We start from the raw sequence: 19349 nt of genomic DNA, 5'->3' as shown, positions 1-19349 counted from the left end.
AAAAAAAAAAAAAAAAAAAAAGAAAAAGAAAAAAAAAAGGGAAAAATAGAAAATTCATATTAGTGGAACATGTTTCTAAATAAAAGTACCAGATCTGCCATATGTATTTACAGGTCTTTGACTTCAAAGCAAATGTATCTCTCTTCCTGAAAACAATCACAAGAGATAAATAAATAGGATGAAGGGCTTCCAGTACTGAGCTTTTTAATCACCTTAATTTCCTCATATACTGGCTACAGATAAGGGGATTCTATCTTCCTCTGCTATTTTGATCATTGGTGCTTTGAAGCAAATAGAGAAACACCAGTGTCTTAAAAGACCTTTCTTAATGGCTGATTTGTGCAAGAGGCACTTTCCTGTTAACAAAGTGTGATGTAAGAAGATCTGTTAACAAAGTGTGATGTAAGAAGATTTGTTAACAAAGCTGACCTTTGAAGCATAAAGCTTCAGTCCTAGCTCAAAATTTTGTCCTTTAGGTTTGTTCTGGTGTTCCCTCCTCTTGGCATGACTTCATCCTTACCTCATTGTGCCTAAGGATGTGCTGTAAAAATAGGATCATTTTTGGTTTTCCTTTCAAGCATTGTGAAGTTGTTGTTGTTGCTGTGGGCATGAAATAGAATGAAAGGTGATGCTGCGGGGTGCTGTGCTAGGTACACATTAATTAGAGACAACAGTGGAACTGTATTTGATAAGATCAGGTACTTTACCTAATGAGATCCGCCCAGTGCAGTGTACATCAGACCACACAGAAATGTTATCACTCCACAGCATCCTCGATCTAGCCAACAATTGCTGTTTATGTTATTTAGGATGTTATCATGCTCTTGATAGACAAGCTGACTAAAGAAAATGAACACACATAAAGCTGTAGCCAACGCACTTGAACTGAGTTCTTGCTTTTCCATTGAAAGAAATTGCACTACTTTTTTCCTATTATTATTATAGTTTTTATTGTTGCTGTTGTTATTGTTATTATTAAAACTGGATAGTTATTCTTATCTAAGTAACATAGTAGGATACGCATGACACACATCTGGAAAGAAGGCACTGATTATGTTTTGCCCACGTGTAGGAAAGGAATTCCATTTTCACCTGACCAGAACAGACTTGGATAGAAATGTTTCTTTTGCTTATATATGCTGCACAAAAATTTTCATTTGCTTTTGTTTTGTCATTTCCATCCCTAGCTGTCTTCCTCCTGTAGAGAAACACTTGATGCTAAATGGAGAATGTATATATGAATTGAAGGCGCTCTCTCACTCCACTAATACCCAGAACATCCCGGCAGGCAATCTAAAAAAGACAGAATGAAATATTCCAGTCAGTGAGAAACCCGGCCTGGGAAGTCTCAGCAGGATTATTAGCGATTGCCTTGCTGCCTCACTGCCCAGCTGCCATAGTGATCAGGAGAAATGAAAAGCCCATGAAATGGAGCATAGGCTCAACTGTTTTCTTCCCTTTTTCTCACTGGTGTTTGTTTGTTTGTTTGTTTGTTTGTTTGTTTGTTTGTTTGTTTGTTTGGGGTTTTTTTGTTTGGTTGTTGTGGTGGTGGTGGTGGTGTTGTTTTCCCCTATTTTTTTTTTTTCTGGCAACACACCACCTTAATTTGCTGTCTGTGCACAGAGGATTCCTATGTGCAAATGGTCCTGGAAACAGTGCTATGAAGAGTTTCCTGAAAAGGAGCTTACGACCACTATCTATATTATTTAATTGCAGTAGATGCATTTGAATTTTAAAGACAGGCTCTTCACAGTCCTGGTAAGGTTTTTAATGGTGCATTTAGAGACCACAGAAAGAAAATAAGCTGTGTTCAAAAATATTAAATAGTCAGCAGTGAAAATTACAGAATTTCCAAAATCAATTCTAGAAACTCTAATCAACTCTTTCATCTTTATACTAGCCAATGTAGCTTTTGTCATTATAACAGCTTTTCCTTCTAGATCATGGACTATTCACAGACTTTTGTATCTTGCTTAAGTCTAACTTTAAGATTTTCAAAAAAATAATTTACCTGAATGAAATAAAAATATGAACTAAGAGTGAAGTACTTGAGTCTCCATGTTAGATCCAGTATTAGGTGAAATGAAAAAGGGTTAACAAAACCATTCAGGTAAACTGAATTAAAACCTCTTAAATTTCAAACAGTGCTTCCTCTTAGAGATTTAAAGGAGTTTTAAAATAATCATCATTTGATACAATTTTCCTGAGAATCTCTGGGTAGGTAAAACCTTTTACAAGTGGTACTTAGGCTTTCCAGCTATACAGGCCGTTTCTCTCATGCCAGCATCTGACCTTTAGTTCCAGAAGTGCTCACCTAAAATTTACAGTGAGGGACAGCAGAGAAATTACTAAAACTCTGTGCTTCTCACACAAATGCAGTTTGTTAGTGAAAAATGCCCAGTGACCATACAAAACAACTTCACCCCATTCTGCAAGGGGAAGTTTTCCAGCAGTCCCTAAGGGATAATTCCTCCTGACTCTCAGTTTAGAAATCTTCTGGTTTGCCTTTTCACCTCATTCTGGTTTTTAAGCATCAGCATCTTCTTTTTTAGCAACAAGTGCACTGTTCTAGGGCATTCTTCTATGTTGCAAGACAGAGCAAGTAACTGAGAGCCAATGTATTTTAACAGAGATTTTGAACAGCCACTAGACTTTATGTCTAAATTAAAATGTTTGTCCCTTTCTTAGAAATACTCTGTCCTCTGCAAGAGTCAGAACGTTGGAGCAAGACAGGAAGGAGGCTGGATCACCAGAGCATATGCCACTAAACTGGCCAAGGTACATCCTTTTCTCTGAGTGTCACCAGGCTTACAGTATTTCTGCAGTTCCATCATCATTTAACACCTTTCTGTGCTGGCTCACTCTGGTTTTCTTTTTGGCTGTGAACAGCCTTTTCTAATGGCTTTATTGTAGAAGCTAAAGAAGCATAGAAAAAGGGCGTCTGTGGCGGGGAAGGGTGCCCAATACTCTCTAAAGTGAACTGGACTACAGTGAGTGTGTTTCTGTCATCTTCAGATGTGTGCAGCTGGGGTGGGTGAGATAACAGGAACAGTACTTAATAATTCATCTGCAAGATGATTAAGCTATTGGTAAGGGCCTGAAAAGTCTGGCTATGGTTGTATATAGGAGACTTTATAGAAGCAAGACTTGGGAAATATATGAAGGGTGGTTAGTCCTGAAAAGAATCAAAAGCAAAGGCACAGACCAGGATGAAAATGAGATTAAACTATTTCAGCCTTTTCAGTGAATACTAATGTATCCTGGACAGCCAAGCCAGCATGTATCTACCCCTACTGGAACTGTGTTTCCTCTGACTCTTGCTGTCTAAAGTTAAACACAATGGCCCTGACATATAAGTTCATGATATCTCCTTAAAACAGCAAAGGACTTTGAACATTCTTTGTCCCCAGTAATCAATATAGAGCCTGAAAGAAAAAAAGAGAAAGCCACTGCCAGTCTATGTAATTTGGTTATCCTCAATATTGTATTTCTATTCAAAATAGCCATCACAAATGTTTGCTGCTTCTTACAAAAGCAGAATGTAAGCAGAAAATATTAACTGGGATTTTTCCCCCTGTAAATAATTACCAGGGGAAGAAAATTATTTGAAAAGTTAGCCTTTGAAGTGAACAACAGATACCTATAAGGAGAATGTATCCATTGTGCAGCTGACAGTACGGGAATAACGAGGCAATTGTTATCACGTGGTATCTGTGTGTAAAGGAATAGTACTGGCACTACAAAACTTCTCAGAGTGTTTGTGGAAGAGGTGCAGCCTTTGCAGGTTATGTACATACCGGCACAACATGTTATGCTAAACACATTATTCGTTCCTCCTGCTGGAAATGCAATGGTTTTGGATTTTTTTCAAAGGAGACCAGCCTTACAAAGCTTTTTTTTTCCTATGTCTCTTTTTTTTTTTTTTTTCCCTTTCCTGTCTTTTCACAGCTTCCTCCTTGTCCCTAGTAAGTGTTGAACACACTTCTCAAATTTCATTGCTACTGGCTGAAGACCCAAACATGTTTGCAGCTCTGTACTTCAGGCAGTGCCTTGCAGAGCAAAGCTGAGCATGTCCATCCTGCTGACCAGACCCTTAGGACATCCTGAATAGGAAGCTGTTTGTTTGATTTGCTGGCTGAATAATCAGCACAAGCAGCTTGAAATCAACTGGAGTGTGCATGCCCTCATACCCTTACCTTCTGGTGAAAACCATGAGATCATAGGAGGAAAGCCAAGGAATCAGGAGGGGACAAGGAACACAAGGTGGGAGTAAGGATAATTTCACAGTGATGCGTAGGGCACAAATAACACAACTCAGAAGACGCTAGGCTTCTCAGTTCAGCTCCCCCAAGACCATGAATTTCTGCCCTGCCTGCACATTGAGCAAGTATCTAAACACCACTTGCCTGGCTTGTCCTACCTCTGACACTCATGCTTATGAAAAGCAGGAGCTGTACCTGATCTCAGGCAAAGCAAAAGAAAATATTATTCCTGTTCCCCTGCACAAATGCTCAGTGCCATCAGAAGTGTTACAGTGGATGGCAGAGAGGAAAGGTGCTTTGTCTTTGGCAATGGAAAATACTGGGATCTGAATAGTTGGGCTGAACCTTTGCTGGACCTGGATAAATTCTCATCCCAAGATTTTTTCTGATCATAGTTTTTTAAGTCCTGTCCTATTTTTGTAGAGGCTGAATAATTTCACAAGTAGCTGTTTCTTCTGAGCATTTCAGATTGCAGTTAGGTTATGGCAGGAGCGGTCAAGTCCCCAAATGTTCATCTCTGCTTTCCAGACCCCTCCCAGCTGTGCTGACAATGCCATTTGTTGTGTGGAACTGAAGGGATAAAGTGACTCAACTACGACATAACCCACCACAAGAAAAGGTTTATTTTTCAGCTACGTCAGTGTCCTTTATGGTCATGCACAGCGGGAGACAGTGTCATAGTAAGAATGGACGAGTAGTCAGGAATGACAGGCTTCCACTGTCATTCTGTGTCACTGTACCAAAATCACAATCCCTTGCTTGAGACTCTCTTCTCTCAGTCTTCTGGTTCTAATAGAAGCTGTTTTGAAGAAATAATTGTTTAAGGATGAAAGCCAAGTGTTCCCTGAAAAACACGCAAGTGAGCAAAGAGGGGGCTGGGAAGATTGCACAGAAATCACACAAAATTACAATGGCCGAAATATTTATTCCCAAAGAAAAGGCCATCGAGCTTTTTTTATTATTTATTTATTTATGTATTTATTTATTACCTCTGGTAACAAATTCTGCTGGCTAAAACATCCAAAATGTAATCCTGGGTGCAGTACGGTAAGTGTTTCCACTGATGCTGCTGAAAAGTCACTCTGCCGCATTGACACTGACACAGAAGTGGAAAAAAATTTTTAGTTTTTAAAAATTCTGCAACTCTTTTCCTGGGAAACATAATAACAGACCTCCTAGGAAGGTATAATCTTTTTCCAACCTCCTTTTACTCTATTTTTTCTCTGCTCTGTTCCAGGATCTGCTGTGTTTCCAGTGCATCAACTTTTGAAGGCACAAGAGCATTTAAGTGGAAGGTAGCGTATAAATCACTATCATTAAAAATAGAAAAAGAGGCAGAGATGGTCAGCAAAGAAGGATTTGGGAAGGCAAATCACCTGAGAAACTACTACAATTTCTTTATTATTTTGAGAGCATAATATGCATCTTAATTAGAAATTACTATGTTAAATTACTATTGTTAAAATATACATCATGCTAGAAGATTTTGATTACATGTCTGGACACTAGCAAAATTCTAGCTGTGCTTAACAGAACATGTTACTGAGAGAGCCTAAGGGATTTTTTTCTTGGTAGGTTATTTTTCTTTCCCCAAGATTCTTCTAAGATATAAGAGAAGTTTGAGCCTGAAAATAGTTTAGCCCAAATACATGCACGTGCATTTTCTGGAGCTGCAGGCACAAACCCAAGTAGTTCTTACAATGACAGACGGTAAACTTTCCCTGAAGCATCTTTCAGGTAACCAGTTAATTAGGTATTATGGTCACAGGGCTGAAGGGTGTGTGTGTATAAGAACAGGGAAGTGGAACACAGAGAAGAGCGCTGGGAGGTGGGAGTGTAATGAATGAGTATGGTTCATGCTAAACTGTAACTTCATATATATTTAATATTAATAGGTTAGTGTTAAATTGTAACTTTATATTTAATGAATATTAGCAAAATTAATAGAACTAACTTCAGTAATGTAAGGAAGAGCCCTCCCCCCCTTCTCCTTGGCAAAATGCCATGAGAAAACAGGATACTAAACCAAGGACAGTTAGTAGGGAGTAGAGTCCTTGAAGATGCTAAAAACAGGATTGAGATGAATCCAGGAAAATTGAGGTAAGTCCAGATGTTCCTTTCTTTTTAAAGACTTTTTTGCCTTATCTAATGGAACTTAACTATTTAGTTATATAACACTAGCTTGGCACACATGTATAACTTGCAAGGTCAAGCAAAGGACACAAGGCAGAGGAGTAACCTTCATCCCTGCGACCACCAAAAAGAGTCGGACGACCCTCATAAAGCAACTGGAGCATGCGCGATGAAGAAAGTGATGCAGATTTCAAGAATCGAAACTGGGAGGAGACAATCGAAGATGGGAGGAGATGGGGTGTTAATTACAGTATAAAACTATAGATGGGATAGGCTTTGATTCATACATGTAGTAGGGTCTTGAATCCTGCACATGTACCCCGGCCCAGCCGGCCTGCCTTTTGCTCATGCTTTATTGAATCGGACCCATTCACTGCTAAATTACTTTTATAAAGAATGGAATACATTTTTATTTGAATGTATCCTTTTATTTAATTATATTCATCTCAATTAAAAATTGCTGCTTAATTTCAGCTTGGATGTTTTGGGGACCTTTTCATTTATAACAGGAGGGAGGAGGAATAAACCTGTCAGAGGTAGTTTTGGGGCAGTTTGATAAAATGTGTGAATCCTGAACAGCCTGATACAAATTTTTGTGTAGCTGATGAGCCTCCACACTTCAGCCAATACACCTGTGAAGACTTTGCTGCATGCTGGGACAGCAAAAGCTTTTACCTCTTACAGGTGACATGCTGGTCACCCTTGACATTTTCTCCTCGAGTTTGCGGCGCCCGCTTGATCCTCTCCCCTCCCGATAGTAACGGGAGGGGTCCGGAACATCCAGCAGGCCCCAGCGGGGAAGGGAAGTACCCCAGAGGCGGGGGAGCTGGCGGGAACACCCGGCACAAGGGACATCGGGCAGAGGGACACCCGGCAGAAGTGACATCCAATAGACGTGACACCCAGCGAGAAGTGAAACCCGGCAGAAATGACACCCAGTAGAGATGATAACGCGGCCGTGGTGACACCGGGCAGAAGTGACACCCTGCTTGGGGAGGGCTGCCCCTGCGGTTGTCCCGCTGCTCCTGATGGAGCGTTCGGGGTCCGAAGAGCAGGAATGAGGAGCTCCGGCTGGGCAGCCGCCTCCGCCCTGAGCGTCGTCCTAGGGCTCGGGATTTACTCTTGAACCTGCTTCCAGGGACCGATCCCCTCTGCAGTGTGCGGTAACCCCTTCCGGCCAACTCCCTTTCTCCTCCTTCCTAGAGCATCAATGTGCTGGCGGGGTCATGTGTTTAGTCTTTGATGCCTTTAATCCCACCCTCAGCGCCCGAGAGGGAGGCGGGAAATCCGCGGAAGAGAAGTGAGCCACACGCCGAGAGCAGGATCCCGGCGGGTACGGAGCTGCCTGCGGGAGGGAAGCGGGAGCGGCCGTGCGGGGCTGCTCAGCGGATCGGGTAAATCGCCCGCTCGGATCGGGCTGTCTCGGGGTAATGCTTCTCCTTCCCCTATGGGGGATAACGGGGAGGTGCACCGAGACTGGGAGAACACGGAAAGGGGGGGGCAACGAAGTTATGGCTGGTGAGCAGCCACAACTGCTCATCAGAGCTGGGCTTGGCTGCTGTGGTTGCGGCACCCGAGCCGGCAGGGAAGTGGAAACCCTGCAGGGATCGAGGAGATGTTTCCGTGCTTGCTCCGGGGATGTGCCTGTACATGGTGACGAGCAGAAGGACAAGTGGCCAGAGCCTGGCCGGGCCTCAAGAAATGGCTCTTTCCTTAGGGAAGGTGAGTGGAACTCTTAAGGGAACGTGGAAAAAGCCAGCCAGCTTCTGCCCTGCGCTTGGTGCCACCCAGAGGAGCTCTCGCCCGAGGTAGAAGCATGGCCACAACCTCTCTGGTCTGAAATCCGGGCAAGGGTCTGAGGACCGGGCACACTGAAATGCCCTCTGTGTCTGCTGTCCTGCAAGGACGGCAGAGAGTGGAGGTGGGATCAGCTTTTCTTACCTAACGCCCTCTCCGCTTTGACTATCACCACTGAGGTAACTGCTGTTAATCCCGGTGCTTTACGGGTCACCTTGCGCTACGTGGGAGCTCACTCGAAGGGAACGAGGAGCACCTAAGAAACCCAGTGGCTGAAGTCGCTGACATTTAGAATCAAAGGCTGTCGAGGAAATCTGCAGTTGCGCTATGATGCAGCAAAACATGCAAACAAGCAAAACTGTGCTATGTACACTACAGGTTCCTGGGCTGGCTTCTCTCCTGTAGTCACTGAGAAAATCATTTATGTACAACCGTAAGGGCACACCAGGTTCAGCAAGCCTTTGCAAGCATGAAAGCCAGGATGAGCACCCTCCTGCACATGTGAAATCTGCTGCTTTCTTGTCTGTCCAACAAGGGCATAATATAATTATACCACAGATTATTTTTCATCTCCTGCCTTTACCTCATTTTCTCCCTTTGGGGCTCAAGCAGATCACCAGGATCTCCCAGAACCAGGGCATTCCATTCACTACGCCTTCCTGCGCAGGATAAACATTCTGGTTCATAGGTTGTGGGGGGGAGGGGAGGAAGAGGGTGTATATTCCTCAGGCACCAGTGGTGAATACTGAGAAGTCAGTAGTTAAACAGTAGTAGTCTCTTCAAAGAGGAATGCTTTTTATCAATGTGACTAAACGGTTTTCTTTCAGAGGTCTGAATCACAATACTCTGGTTGTTGCCTTGTACAGGTTTGCATTTTGATTGTTACATATACCTGTCCCAACTGGAAATTTACAGCTTTGTCATCAGAGGCCTTTGTTCACAAACATTCTATTTCCTTATTCCTGTGCTTTATTCTTCACAGTCATAAATGAACAAAAGTAGAGCCACAACATCTGCAGTGTTAGCAGCCATTACCACATCTGTTTCCTTTTCTCTCCCTCTCCCACTCATACGCCCACAACTCTACTGGCACAGGTGAATTTTTAAGAGAATTCATCATTATGGAGATAACAAAAAGGTTTTATTAATGATTAGGTGATGATCAAATGATATTTAATGATAAATTGCAAATGGTGATTAAGGAATAATTCAATTATAATTTAACAATGATTTAACAATATTTAATGATTAAGCTGTAATGAAATGATAATTGAACCATGTTTTAGTTTCTGATTTCAACAATGATTTAAACCATGATTAGACTCTGCTACTTACTACACTTCTAAACCTAAATCTGTAGCTGGAAATATAAATGTCATGAACATAAAATATACTTTTAGCTTTAATGCAAAAGATGTTACCTCACTATAGACATCAGGTGCTGGGTAAGGGGGTCTCAGCCTCCAGGAGTGTGCTTGAGCGTGTTCCAGGTCATGGGGAGATTTCCACCAGGCCTCACAGGAGAGCCCTGTGGGCTCGCAGGAGCCACAGGAATTTACAGCCTACAGTGAATCAGGTAGCCAACACCTCTTTGGTGTAGGGGCAGGGGTGCAGCTCTAGCAGCTCCAGTTTTGTCTAATCCCGGCTCAGGCTGGTACCTCTAGCTCCTGTAAGACATGGCCTAGACACCTGAATTCCTGGGAAGACAGGTCTGGCACAGTCACAGAATGCGGCAGCTTGGAAAGGGACCACAATGGGTCATCTGGTCCCACCTCCCTGCTGAAGCAGGGTCATTCCAGGGCCCATTGCACAGGATTTTGTCCAAGTTCTGAAATATCTCCAGTGAGGGAGGCTCCACAGCGTCTCTGGGCAATCTATTCAGTGCTTAGTCACTGCACAGGGAAGAAGTTGTTCCTCATGTTCAGGTGGAACTCCGTGAGGATCTTTTCCTGCCTGTTCCTCTTGTCTCACTGCTGGGCCCCACATGGGTCCATCCCCCGACCTCTCCCTGCAGACACTGACAGACTTGGATCAGGTCCCCTCTCAGCCATCTCTTCCCAAGGCTGAGCTGGCCCAGTTTGCTCAGCATTTCCTCATAGGAAAGATGCTCCAATCGCTTCATCATCTTCTGGAGCACAAGTAGCTTTTTTTCCAACTGTTCCACTCAAAGGGAAGGTGGTTTGAAATCTGGCAAACCAACAAATGGTCATGGGACTGGTGCCACAGCCAGGGGTCTAGCCTGGACCATAGGATGTACTTGGAGAAACCTCTTGGGACTGCAGGTGTCCTTCTGACACAGGGGTAATTTCAGTGACAGGCTTGCCAAGTTGGTGAGGACCTTAATTTACAGCTGCTGTGGGAGAGGAACTTCAAAGGTTTCAGTTTAAAGCCAGGGCTAGCAAGAGACCTTCCCCAGAACATGGGGGAGGATCACAGATGAGCAGGAGGGCACCTGAATGGCATCACAAAGGAATTCCAGCCATTCCAGCCACTACTTTGCCTTCATCAGAGTCCAGCTTACCTGCCTCTGTGCAAAGGATGGGGAATGAACAGGCAGCTGGAGTCATGGGCACACCTGCAGGGCTGCCAGCTCCTTGGCTTCATGGCAGTGTGCTGGGGTGGTTCCTGGGACTGGAGTGGTGGAATGGAAGGATACAGTATCTATAGCAAGGGCAGGTGAGGAAGAGGAAGAGGCGTCACCCTCTATGTCAGTGACCAGCTGGAGTGAATGCAGCTCTGCCCAGGATGGATGAAGAGCTGTCCAAGAGATGACAAATCAAGATTAAAGGGAGGACAGGGACAGGTGAGTTCATTGTGGGGTTTTGCAACGGGCCACCCCACCAGGACAATGGAGTGGATGAGTCCCTCTATAGATGGATGGACTCTCATGATCACAAGCCCTGGTTCTCTAGGGGCACCTCAACCACCTGTCACACCTACCAAAATCACACACAGCTCCTTCAAAGTGTTAAGTTTCCTTAAGTTTAGCCATTCATGGAAATGAAACTTAAGGAAATGAAAGCTATTAATAGCTTGCCATGTTTAGCTATTGTCTTGCAGAACTCTTCTCAGGCTGCTCTCTACTCCCACTTCATCTGATCTAGCTGATTGCTTGGTAGCAACAGAGGGAGCATTGCTTTCCCATGACATTGTCTTGCAGGGAGGCAGCCAGGTGAAATGGGCTCCGCTCAAGTTTATGTGACAGAGGAAATCTAATATACATGAGAAATAACTGTAATTAATATATATTGAGTTCACAGCCTTTTCACTGGTGGCATAGTCTTATCCTCTTAGTTCAAATAAAATGGGGAAAGTGTCATTCAGCTGCCATGTCTATGTCCTTCCTTTCTTAGTTCGATACCTTTCAAACTGTGCATCATGGATTTCTAGGGATTTATGAAGAACCTGTAAAAGTTAACAACAGTCCAATGAGAATAGCAAGCCAGCCTATGACAAAATTTACATTCAAGTTTTAATGCAGTTTCTAGTGTTACCTAACTGGACATCGTTACACCCTGCCTGCTTGTGCATTTTTACAGTTCCTATAGTGCTTAAATTCCATCCCTTGGACAGAGGAGGTCTGTATGTTCACTGACAGGCCCTGAGGAATGGCAGATCAAAACAAACAGCAGTGCCTTCAATTTCTATCTAATGTACCACATAACTTCTGCAAACGGCCAAGTTCTCTGCCCCTCTTTAGCCACTTCTCTTACATGTCAAGCTGTCATTAATCTATTAATGATGACAGTGTTACACCTTTAGTACACAGACCATAAGAAAGAAAAGTTCTAAGGGAGAAGTTGAGAGTTGGGAGAAGTTGAGTTCTAAGTTGAGAGAATAAGTGCAACAGCCCTAAACTTTCAGCCCTGGCTTATCTGATGATAAGATGATAAATGACACTCATAATCTATGGACAGCATAAGAACTATTACTTTCAGCAGTGCTTGAGTAGGTGAAAGAGATATTTGGTACCTGCCAGTAAAATACAATCAAAGAACAACTACCGGTTTCTTACCGTTAAGGTTCCTCTGTTTTTAGTAGCACAGCTCTTGCTGGGATGGCTTGTATTTTCTAGGGAGCCCAACTCCCAGTTTGGCACAGAAGTGCAACAGTCACATCTGTGGATGCTTAGCTTCTGCTTGACACTACTATTGTCAATGGGTGTCTTGACACATTGCAGAAATATTATCTGGCACCTGACCTACTAAAAGCTGTCAGAAAACAAGAGGAATTGCAGACGAGAAAAGCTGGCTATTTGGCCCAGTAATGGGGATCAGCTCATGGCAGGGACCTCAGGTTTCAGAGTTACAGGATATCTGTACATCCCCTGTCAGCATGTCTGTGTGTTAGAGGAGATCTCAATGGCTCCTTGGGAAGCCTCCATTGGCTTCCTCAGATCTGAGCAGGATGTTTGTTACAGCACCACAAAGGCCTTGTCTCTGCCAGAGAGGTTCATCAGCAGAGGAGCTGGTCCTGAGCTGGCAACTCATCTGCCTGGTGTTAGACTGGGGCATATAAAAGCTTTTCACACAAAGGTTTCAACTTTGGTGCTGCTATAGGATGAACACACAAATGAAAGCTATTACTCGTGTGAGCACCATTATTCCCACCACTGCTATGGCCCAGCTGGGACTGTGACAGTCTATGACATTTCCATGACATTTTCCAAGAGCCTGCCTTTGTTTCCCTCTTTCATCCCTTTGTAGAGAGATGACTCTTAGGGCTCTGACCACATGATTTCATCCAGCTGTTTTTATGTTAGGAAAGAACTGGGTTTTTCCACTGACACTGAGAAGAAGTGTAGATGGGCCAAAAGGAATAATTTAATATTGTAATTGTACAGGAATAGTTGTGTGCTTGTCTCATGGTGCAGGAAGGAGAAGGCAAATGGTGTCTCTTACATCAGCTATCCAGGAATTAAAATTTACAGCTTTGAAACATATAGGAAACTTTGTTCCAGGAACACCTCTCTGTGGAGACCAGTTTCAAGCAGACAGAACATCAGCTTTCTCTTTTAAAGCACCAGCACAGCAGACTCAGCACACCAAGGAGTACATTACTTATTTTTCTACTCTCCTTAGTGTGCAAAGAGATGAGTTTTCCTGAACAGTGTAATTCATCCAAGTAATTAGGGGACTAATGAAGAAATTATATAGATTTGGAATTAAATGTTTCTGGAAGGAATCTTCATAATGAGAATCTAAGAAAAGAAACGAGCCAAATCTACAGCTTTATATCACCACAGCTTCTAGCTGTGTTTAAGCAATGGCTCAGTTCTACACAGAGTACGTGTAAATCTGACCTCCACTGCAAGTGGTTGCAAAGTAGTTATTCAGATGTAATAAAGCAGGGGATCTTAAGGCACTACAAAATCCAAATCTGATTCTTGCTTTTCTCCTTAGACATGTTTTTTTCTGTCTGAAATGCCAACCGCTTGAAAAACAAGATGTTTTTTCCCCTAGAAAGGGAAAAAATGAAAATGACAATACAAAGCTCCTGAAAACAGTGTGTCTCCTCTGAAGTTAGGACCATCCTAATGGCTAGAAAACAGCCTGAGCAGAAACTCTGGATTCAAATCCTTCAGATAAGAAGAAGCTTAACCTCTGCAGAAATAAGAATTTTTAAATCTATATTTTGAACTCTCAGGTTCCCAGTGTTACAGACAAAAGGTGGGAAGGAGGTCAGTCTCTTCCCTCTCTTCTAGATTCTTCAGCTTGTTTTACATATTAATTGCAGTATTTGACCTGCTTTAATACACTCCTGACCATTTTTACCCTCTGTGATTATTTCACTGCCCAGTGAAAACAGCCTTTTCCTCAGGAGACAGAGTGAGAAAGACTGTGGCTGTCAATGTGAGTGTGAACAGCTCAGGCAGCAGAGGAAGATATGAAGAGTAGCAGTAGTGTCTGTTTGTGATTGCTGTTTTCCTGAGGCTTCCTGAGTTGCAGATTAAAAGTGAGACTACTCACATAAGAGAATTTGTCTGAACAGTCTAACTGCCCTGATTTTGGGTAAGCTTTTGTCAGCCAGGCCGTGAGGTGTTCAGGGAAGCCAGAGAAGCAGATATGGCAAAATCTAATTTCTGTGAAGGTGGATATTTGCTTAAAGTGAATGTGTATACAAAAAAATTACATATTTATGTGACTATTTCAGTTTAAAATTAAAGGCATATACTTCTAAATTGCATGCTTTTACATAAGAGATATGAGTCAATGGCTTAATTACAACATGTTAATGTTGTGCCCATGTATTTCACGGAGTCTAGTGATGAGGAGACATCTGAGAGAAACTGACACACACATTATCCTTAGCATATACAGGCCTTTAGTGAAGTAAATTGGTGTCTTTGTTACATGGCTTTAGACTCTGGGGAGGAGAGTGAAAACACACACATTTGTAACTGTGTGAGCAGCAGGAGAGAAGCATGTGTGCCTTCAAAGAGGTAAAAGTTTGTCTCTCCAATATGTGCTAGACTAAGATACAAGAGATTGGGGTTTGCTTCTTGGCTGTGATCTAAACATTACTATGTCACTGTCACCAGACAAGGATACCTAAGTTCTTGCCTTTAACAAAAAGGGATTTCCACATATCCTGCATCCACCTTGTCTGTTGTTATATGTTTGAAGCACAGTAACAGACACACAAAGTCCTTTTAAGCTTGGTAAGATCAGAGTTCCTATGCTAAAAAGGCCTTAGGGGTCCTTTGCTGGAAACTAAGTTTGGCTCATCTGTCCTCAACCTCCCAGGACTATTCTGTGATGCCTCCACCTCAATGGATTCCACAGGGGCCTTGTATTTTGACTTACTCAGAGACTAGTCCCCTGCTTTCTATTTTCTCTGTCAGTTCCTATTTCAGTAACCATCATTTTTTCTTCCTTCTAGGCTTGGACAACCTGGGCAGGTTTGGCAGCAAAGGCCCCAGTGGTACCCTGCAGTCCAGGGAGAAAGATGCATTGGAAGTGAAGAACTGAGGGCATGAGCAGTGCAGGAGTGCCCTCCTTCTGCAGCAGTTATGTCACACCGAGCCTGGCAGCTTTGTGGGAAGTGGTGCCATTGGTCCAGCCCTTTCATCCATCTCCTCACTCTGACTGTGGTGACTTTTGGTGTGCTGGCACCTTTGATCTGCCACCAGCTTCTCCACTCTTACTTCTACTTGCGGCATTGGCACCTGAACTCCATGAGCCAAGAGTTCCTGGAGCAGAACCAGCAGGAGGGTCAGGATGCCCTCCATTACTTTGAGAAGATGCAGATGTCAAATGCCTCTGAGGCCTCTGGCAGTGACACCTTCCAGCCCTTGCTGCTGATCACCATTATCACAGTGCAGAGGCGGAATGATTTCCACTATGTCTTGCAAGTGGCCTCCCACTTCCACCGCCTCCTCCAGAAATGTGGGGTGCATTGCCAGAGTCACCGCATGCTGCTCTGTAATGTGGAGTCAGACCCCAGCAGCCATCAGGACGTTAGGCTGCTGAGCAGCCTCTTTCCTATAGTCAGTCGTGACAGAACTGGAGAGAATCCTGACCCCAGCCTGAACCAGTTTGAGAAGGAGAAGCAGGACTATGTCTTCTGCCTTGAGCAGTCACTGTTGGTGTACAACCCAGAGTACATCCTCCTTGTGGAAGATGATGCTGTGCCAGAGGAGGAGATATTTGCTGTCTTGCAGCACCTCTTCTCGGCCCGGTTCTCCAAGCCCTACCTCAGACATGCTCTCTACTTCAAGCTGTACCATCCCGAAAGGCTCCAGCGCTACTTCAACCCTGAGCCCATGAGAATCGTGGAGTGGCTGGGCCTGGGCATGTTCCTGGGGCCGGTGCTGACCTGTGTGTACTGCTGGGCCGCAGGGCGGGCAGGCCCCAGCTGGTGCCTGGTGGCATTCTTTGCCTTGTACAGCATGGCCCTGTCGGAGCTGGTGGGGCGGCACTATGGGCTGGAGCTGCGTCGCCTGCACCCCGCGCTCTACAACGTGGTGCCAGCCAGCGAGTGCTGCACGCCCGCCATGCTCTTCCCTGCTGCCTCTGCGCGCCGGGCCTCGGGATACCTGCAGGGGCTGCGCTGCCGCCAGGGCTTTGCCAAGGACACTGCCCTCTACTCGCTGCTGCGAGGCAAGGGCGAGAATGCTTTCGTGGTGGAGCCCAACCTGGTGCGGCACGTGGGGATGTACTCCAGCCTCCGACTGAACAGCAACCCCCCGAAACTGCTGTGAGCTTCTCCTGCCTTGCCACACAGAAAACACCCAGGGCACTTGACTTGCCATGGGGCAGAGGCACAATGTGCAAACTTGGGTCCTGTGCTGCTTGCACTGGGCATCCTGTGTCTCTATGTGAACAAAGAATAACTTTCTCTAAAAGTACAAGTTTTCTTAAAAAATCAGCTTATGTACACACAGACCCCATTTAATATGATCTTGAAACTAATCACTGTGCATCACCTGGGAGGGGAGTGGAGGGTTCCAGTTCACTCTCCTTAACCATTCCCAAAGAAAAGCTCTCACACCAAAACATGTGCAGCTTTCCTGCCTACTCTCCTGGACAGTGGTTACAAAAATCCTCATCTTAGGGCACCAGAAATGCTGGACAAAGTAAATGTTTCAAATTTAAGCTAATGAGGAGTGGAAGGCCTTATTTCCCTGTCCTTACTAAGGTCTGATTTCTAACCTGTCTGTGTTCCAAAGCTGTGGCTTAGACCAGACCCCTCAAAAGCAGAAGTGGTTTGCAGGAACTTTCCCACAAATTCTGCTTAGATACTTCAAATTTATAAAGTCTCTTTAGTTACTGTCTCCCCATCTGCACCTCCACCATTCCCACTTCTTTTGCTTCCACCAGAGGCTCTTAAAAACAAAACCTCTGCTGCTTCATTAAAGGTCACCTCTGAGAGTAGGGACAGGAAAGCAGACTCACAGACACTGGTGGCACACAGATGGGTCACAAATGCACATTTTCATTCATACATAACACACGTTGTACACAATGATTGTTGTGTTGGTTGGGATCATCACTCGTACTGGATCCATTAAAAGAGGTCTTATCAGCCACTGTATGAACTTAGACATTCAACATGAATTTAGCTTGACTTTCCCTCAGCACAGAGGCAAAGGAAATATTAGATCAAGTGCTGTTGTTGTGCAGGATCTTTGTTCATTCTGGAGCTGTAATTCACAGCTCAGCTGGAGTGGTTCATTCACTGCTCCTGGCAGAAAGCAAAATACCTGTGGGAAAAACAGCTGTTCACAAGAACAAGCAACAATAGCACAGCACTTCAAAGAGCCACTCTGACAGTGACCATGTGTCCTGATTGTTAGACATCTGGGATAGGTACTTTGCACCAGGGCTGTGGACACAGTTAAATATAAAATCTTGCAGATGACAAGAGACCTCATACTGAATAAAAACAGGCAAAAATTGGGTATATCTGATGAAAAGCTGACTTTGGCTTTAGTGAGCTTTGATTCAAATTCACTTCAAGGTGGCATTTGGTTGAACTATTTTTAAAACCATATTCCTTGCTTTGGAATGAACCAAGTAAATATTTTCTGTTGAGTTTCATCAGTGGGAGTTGTTTGGGGTTTTCTTTTTGGTAATGGAAGGGCTCTGCTTTGAATTTTCTTCTCCTAGTTCTCTCCCAGGTGATTGATGCCTTAAGTTCTTAACAAGCCTGATTATAGGTGAGAAATACCTAAAACTCCTGAGAGATGAAACCAAAGAAAATGGCAACCCTCCCTCTGCCAGCACATTGGGTATCGGTTACACAGCACAAAGGCACAGTTCAGGTTAGCCGAGAAACAGCATCACAGCAGTGCTTTGCTGCCAAGTAATCAGCTTTTAGAACATCTTTGGAAATTAGAGTGAGTTAAAATTGCTTGTGGATTCCATGCCATTCCAAAGACAAGGCCTTTAGGCCTTCTGGCAGAGGACACCGGAAGAATGGCAGAGGCAAAACCATGTTTTGTTCCCAGCTGCTGAAAGCCCTGGAGATGCCAGGGTAGTCACACAGTGGCAGATGGGCAAATCTCTCCTCTGGCTTCACTGCAGCGGGGTTTGGGTGTCAGGATTTGAGTGTCAATGTATATTTATTCCACCAAGTGCCTGCACATACAACTGGTTTCTGTATCTTCAGCTGTGAATGTTTCAATGCAGTGGGCTTGCTCGTCTCTCTTTTACATCCTTGTATTGTACAAATCCAGGACAGTGCTCTGTTCTTTCCATTTATACTCATTCTTGCAAAGAAGATCTTAAAGCAAGAAATGGGACAGGCAATGGAAAAAGGAAGAGTAAAAAAGAAAGCAAGAAAGAAGCTGTATCCAGTTAATAAATGTTTTGAGGTGGGGAAATGATTTATCCATTTGTCTCAAAGTTATTTTCCTGTTTATCCAGTAGTACTTAATTTGACATTTCAAAAGTCCAGGAGAGGTTAATCATTTCACTGAGCCTCATAGCTGAAAATTAGGAACATGAATTTGAGGCATCCCTTCCAAACTAGAAGACAATTTTCATGGCATGAGAGGTGACAGAATTTGACTGTGAGACCAAACAATGAGCAGAGGGCCCAGGGCTTGAACTTGCCACTGTAAGAGTGTCAAATAAACCAGCTGAGAACAAACTCGTTGTGCTAGAAGCAGGTTAATAAATTCTTTATGTACTTCTGGGACAGTTTTCTAAAGTGCACAGCTCACCTTCACAACAGACATGCTGTTTTGGTAAGCCTGCAGGGAGTGTTCTGAGTTACTCAGGTACTCACAGTGCCCACTCTGCCAATGGGGCATCCCAGGAAGGGGCTCCTGGTGCTGCCTTCCAATCTTCATGAGCAGATTGAGTCTTGTTTCTCTTTCTGTGCTGCATGTTTTACTAGAAATTAGAAATCAGAGGAGTGCATATCACCCTCAAAACAGAGAATGGGAGGCTACTGTGAATTCTTAATTCCTGTTGGATTTTGTTCTGCAGTTTTGGCTAAAAATGCAGTTTCAAACACCCAAAAGCCTTTTCCCTCTTTTCTCCAAGGGAAAGTGGAGCTGAGTTGCCCCATCTCAGACAAAGCACAGTATTAACTCCCTGAAATGTGGCATTAAGAGCTTGGTTTCTTTCACTTTAAAACAAACTTAGTGACTATTTTTGAAACAAACAGTATGGATTTCCTTGGGTGTTGGTTCGTTCCCAATAGTTG

At 43.9% G+C, this 19349-nt stretch overlaps 1 protein-coding gene and 1 long non-coding RNA gene across 5 annotated transcripts in view; one reads left to right on the top strand and one right to left on the bottom strand.

Annotated features, from left to right (window-relative positions):
• Nucleotides 1-6899: 6899 nt before the first annotated feature.
• PGAP4 (post-GPI attachment to proteins GalNAc transferase 4) lies at nt 6900-18522 on the top strand. 4 transcript variants are annotated; one of them, XM_063389256.1, is made up of 2 exons: nt 6900-7728; nt 15075-18522. In XM_063389256.1, exon 2 carries the CDS (start codon nt 15205-15207, stop codon nt 16393-16395), a length of 1191 nt encoding a protein of 396 aa, XP_063245326.1. In that variant the 5' UTR covers nt 6900-7728; nt 15075-15204; the 3' UTR covers nt 16396-18522. The 4 variants fall into 4 exon arrangements, with proteins under 4 accessions (XP_063245326.1, XP_063245325.1, XP_063245327.1 ...); XM_063389255.1 differs by having other exon boundaries at nt 6900-7789; XM_063389257.1 differs by having other exon boundaries at nt 6900-7822.
• Nucleotides 8129-19349, bottom strand: part of LOC134546445 (uncharacterized) — a 23404-nt gene continuing 12183 nt past the window's right edge. Inside the window, exon 3 of the long non-coding RNA XR_010079172.1 lies at nt 8129-10949. This is a non-coding gene — a long non-coding RNA (uncharacterized LOC134546445). The remainder of the gene's footprint in view (nt 10950-19349) is intronic.

This window comes from Prinia subflava, unplaced genomic scaffold, assembly GCF_021018805.1.
Source record: "Prinia subflava isolate CZ2003 ecotype Zambia unplaced genomic scaffold, Cam_Psub_1.2 scaffold_78_NEW, whole genome shotgun sequence".
Classification (NCBI taxonomy): Eukaryota; Metazoa; Chordata; class Aves; order Passeriformes; family Cisticolidae; genus Prinia; species Prinia subflava.
The sequence above is the reverse complement of the archived record's forward strand: the minus strand, read 5'-3'. Positions and strand labels throughout refer to the sequence as shown.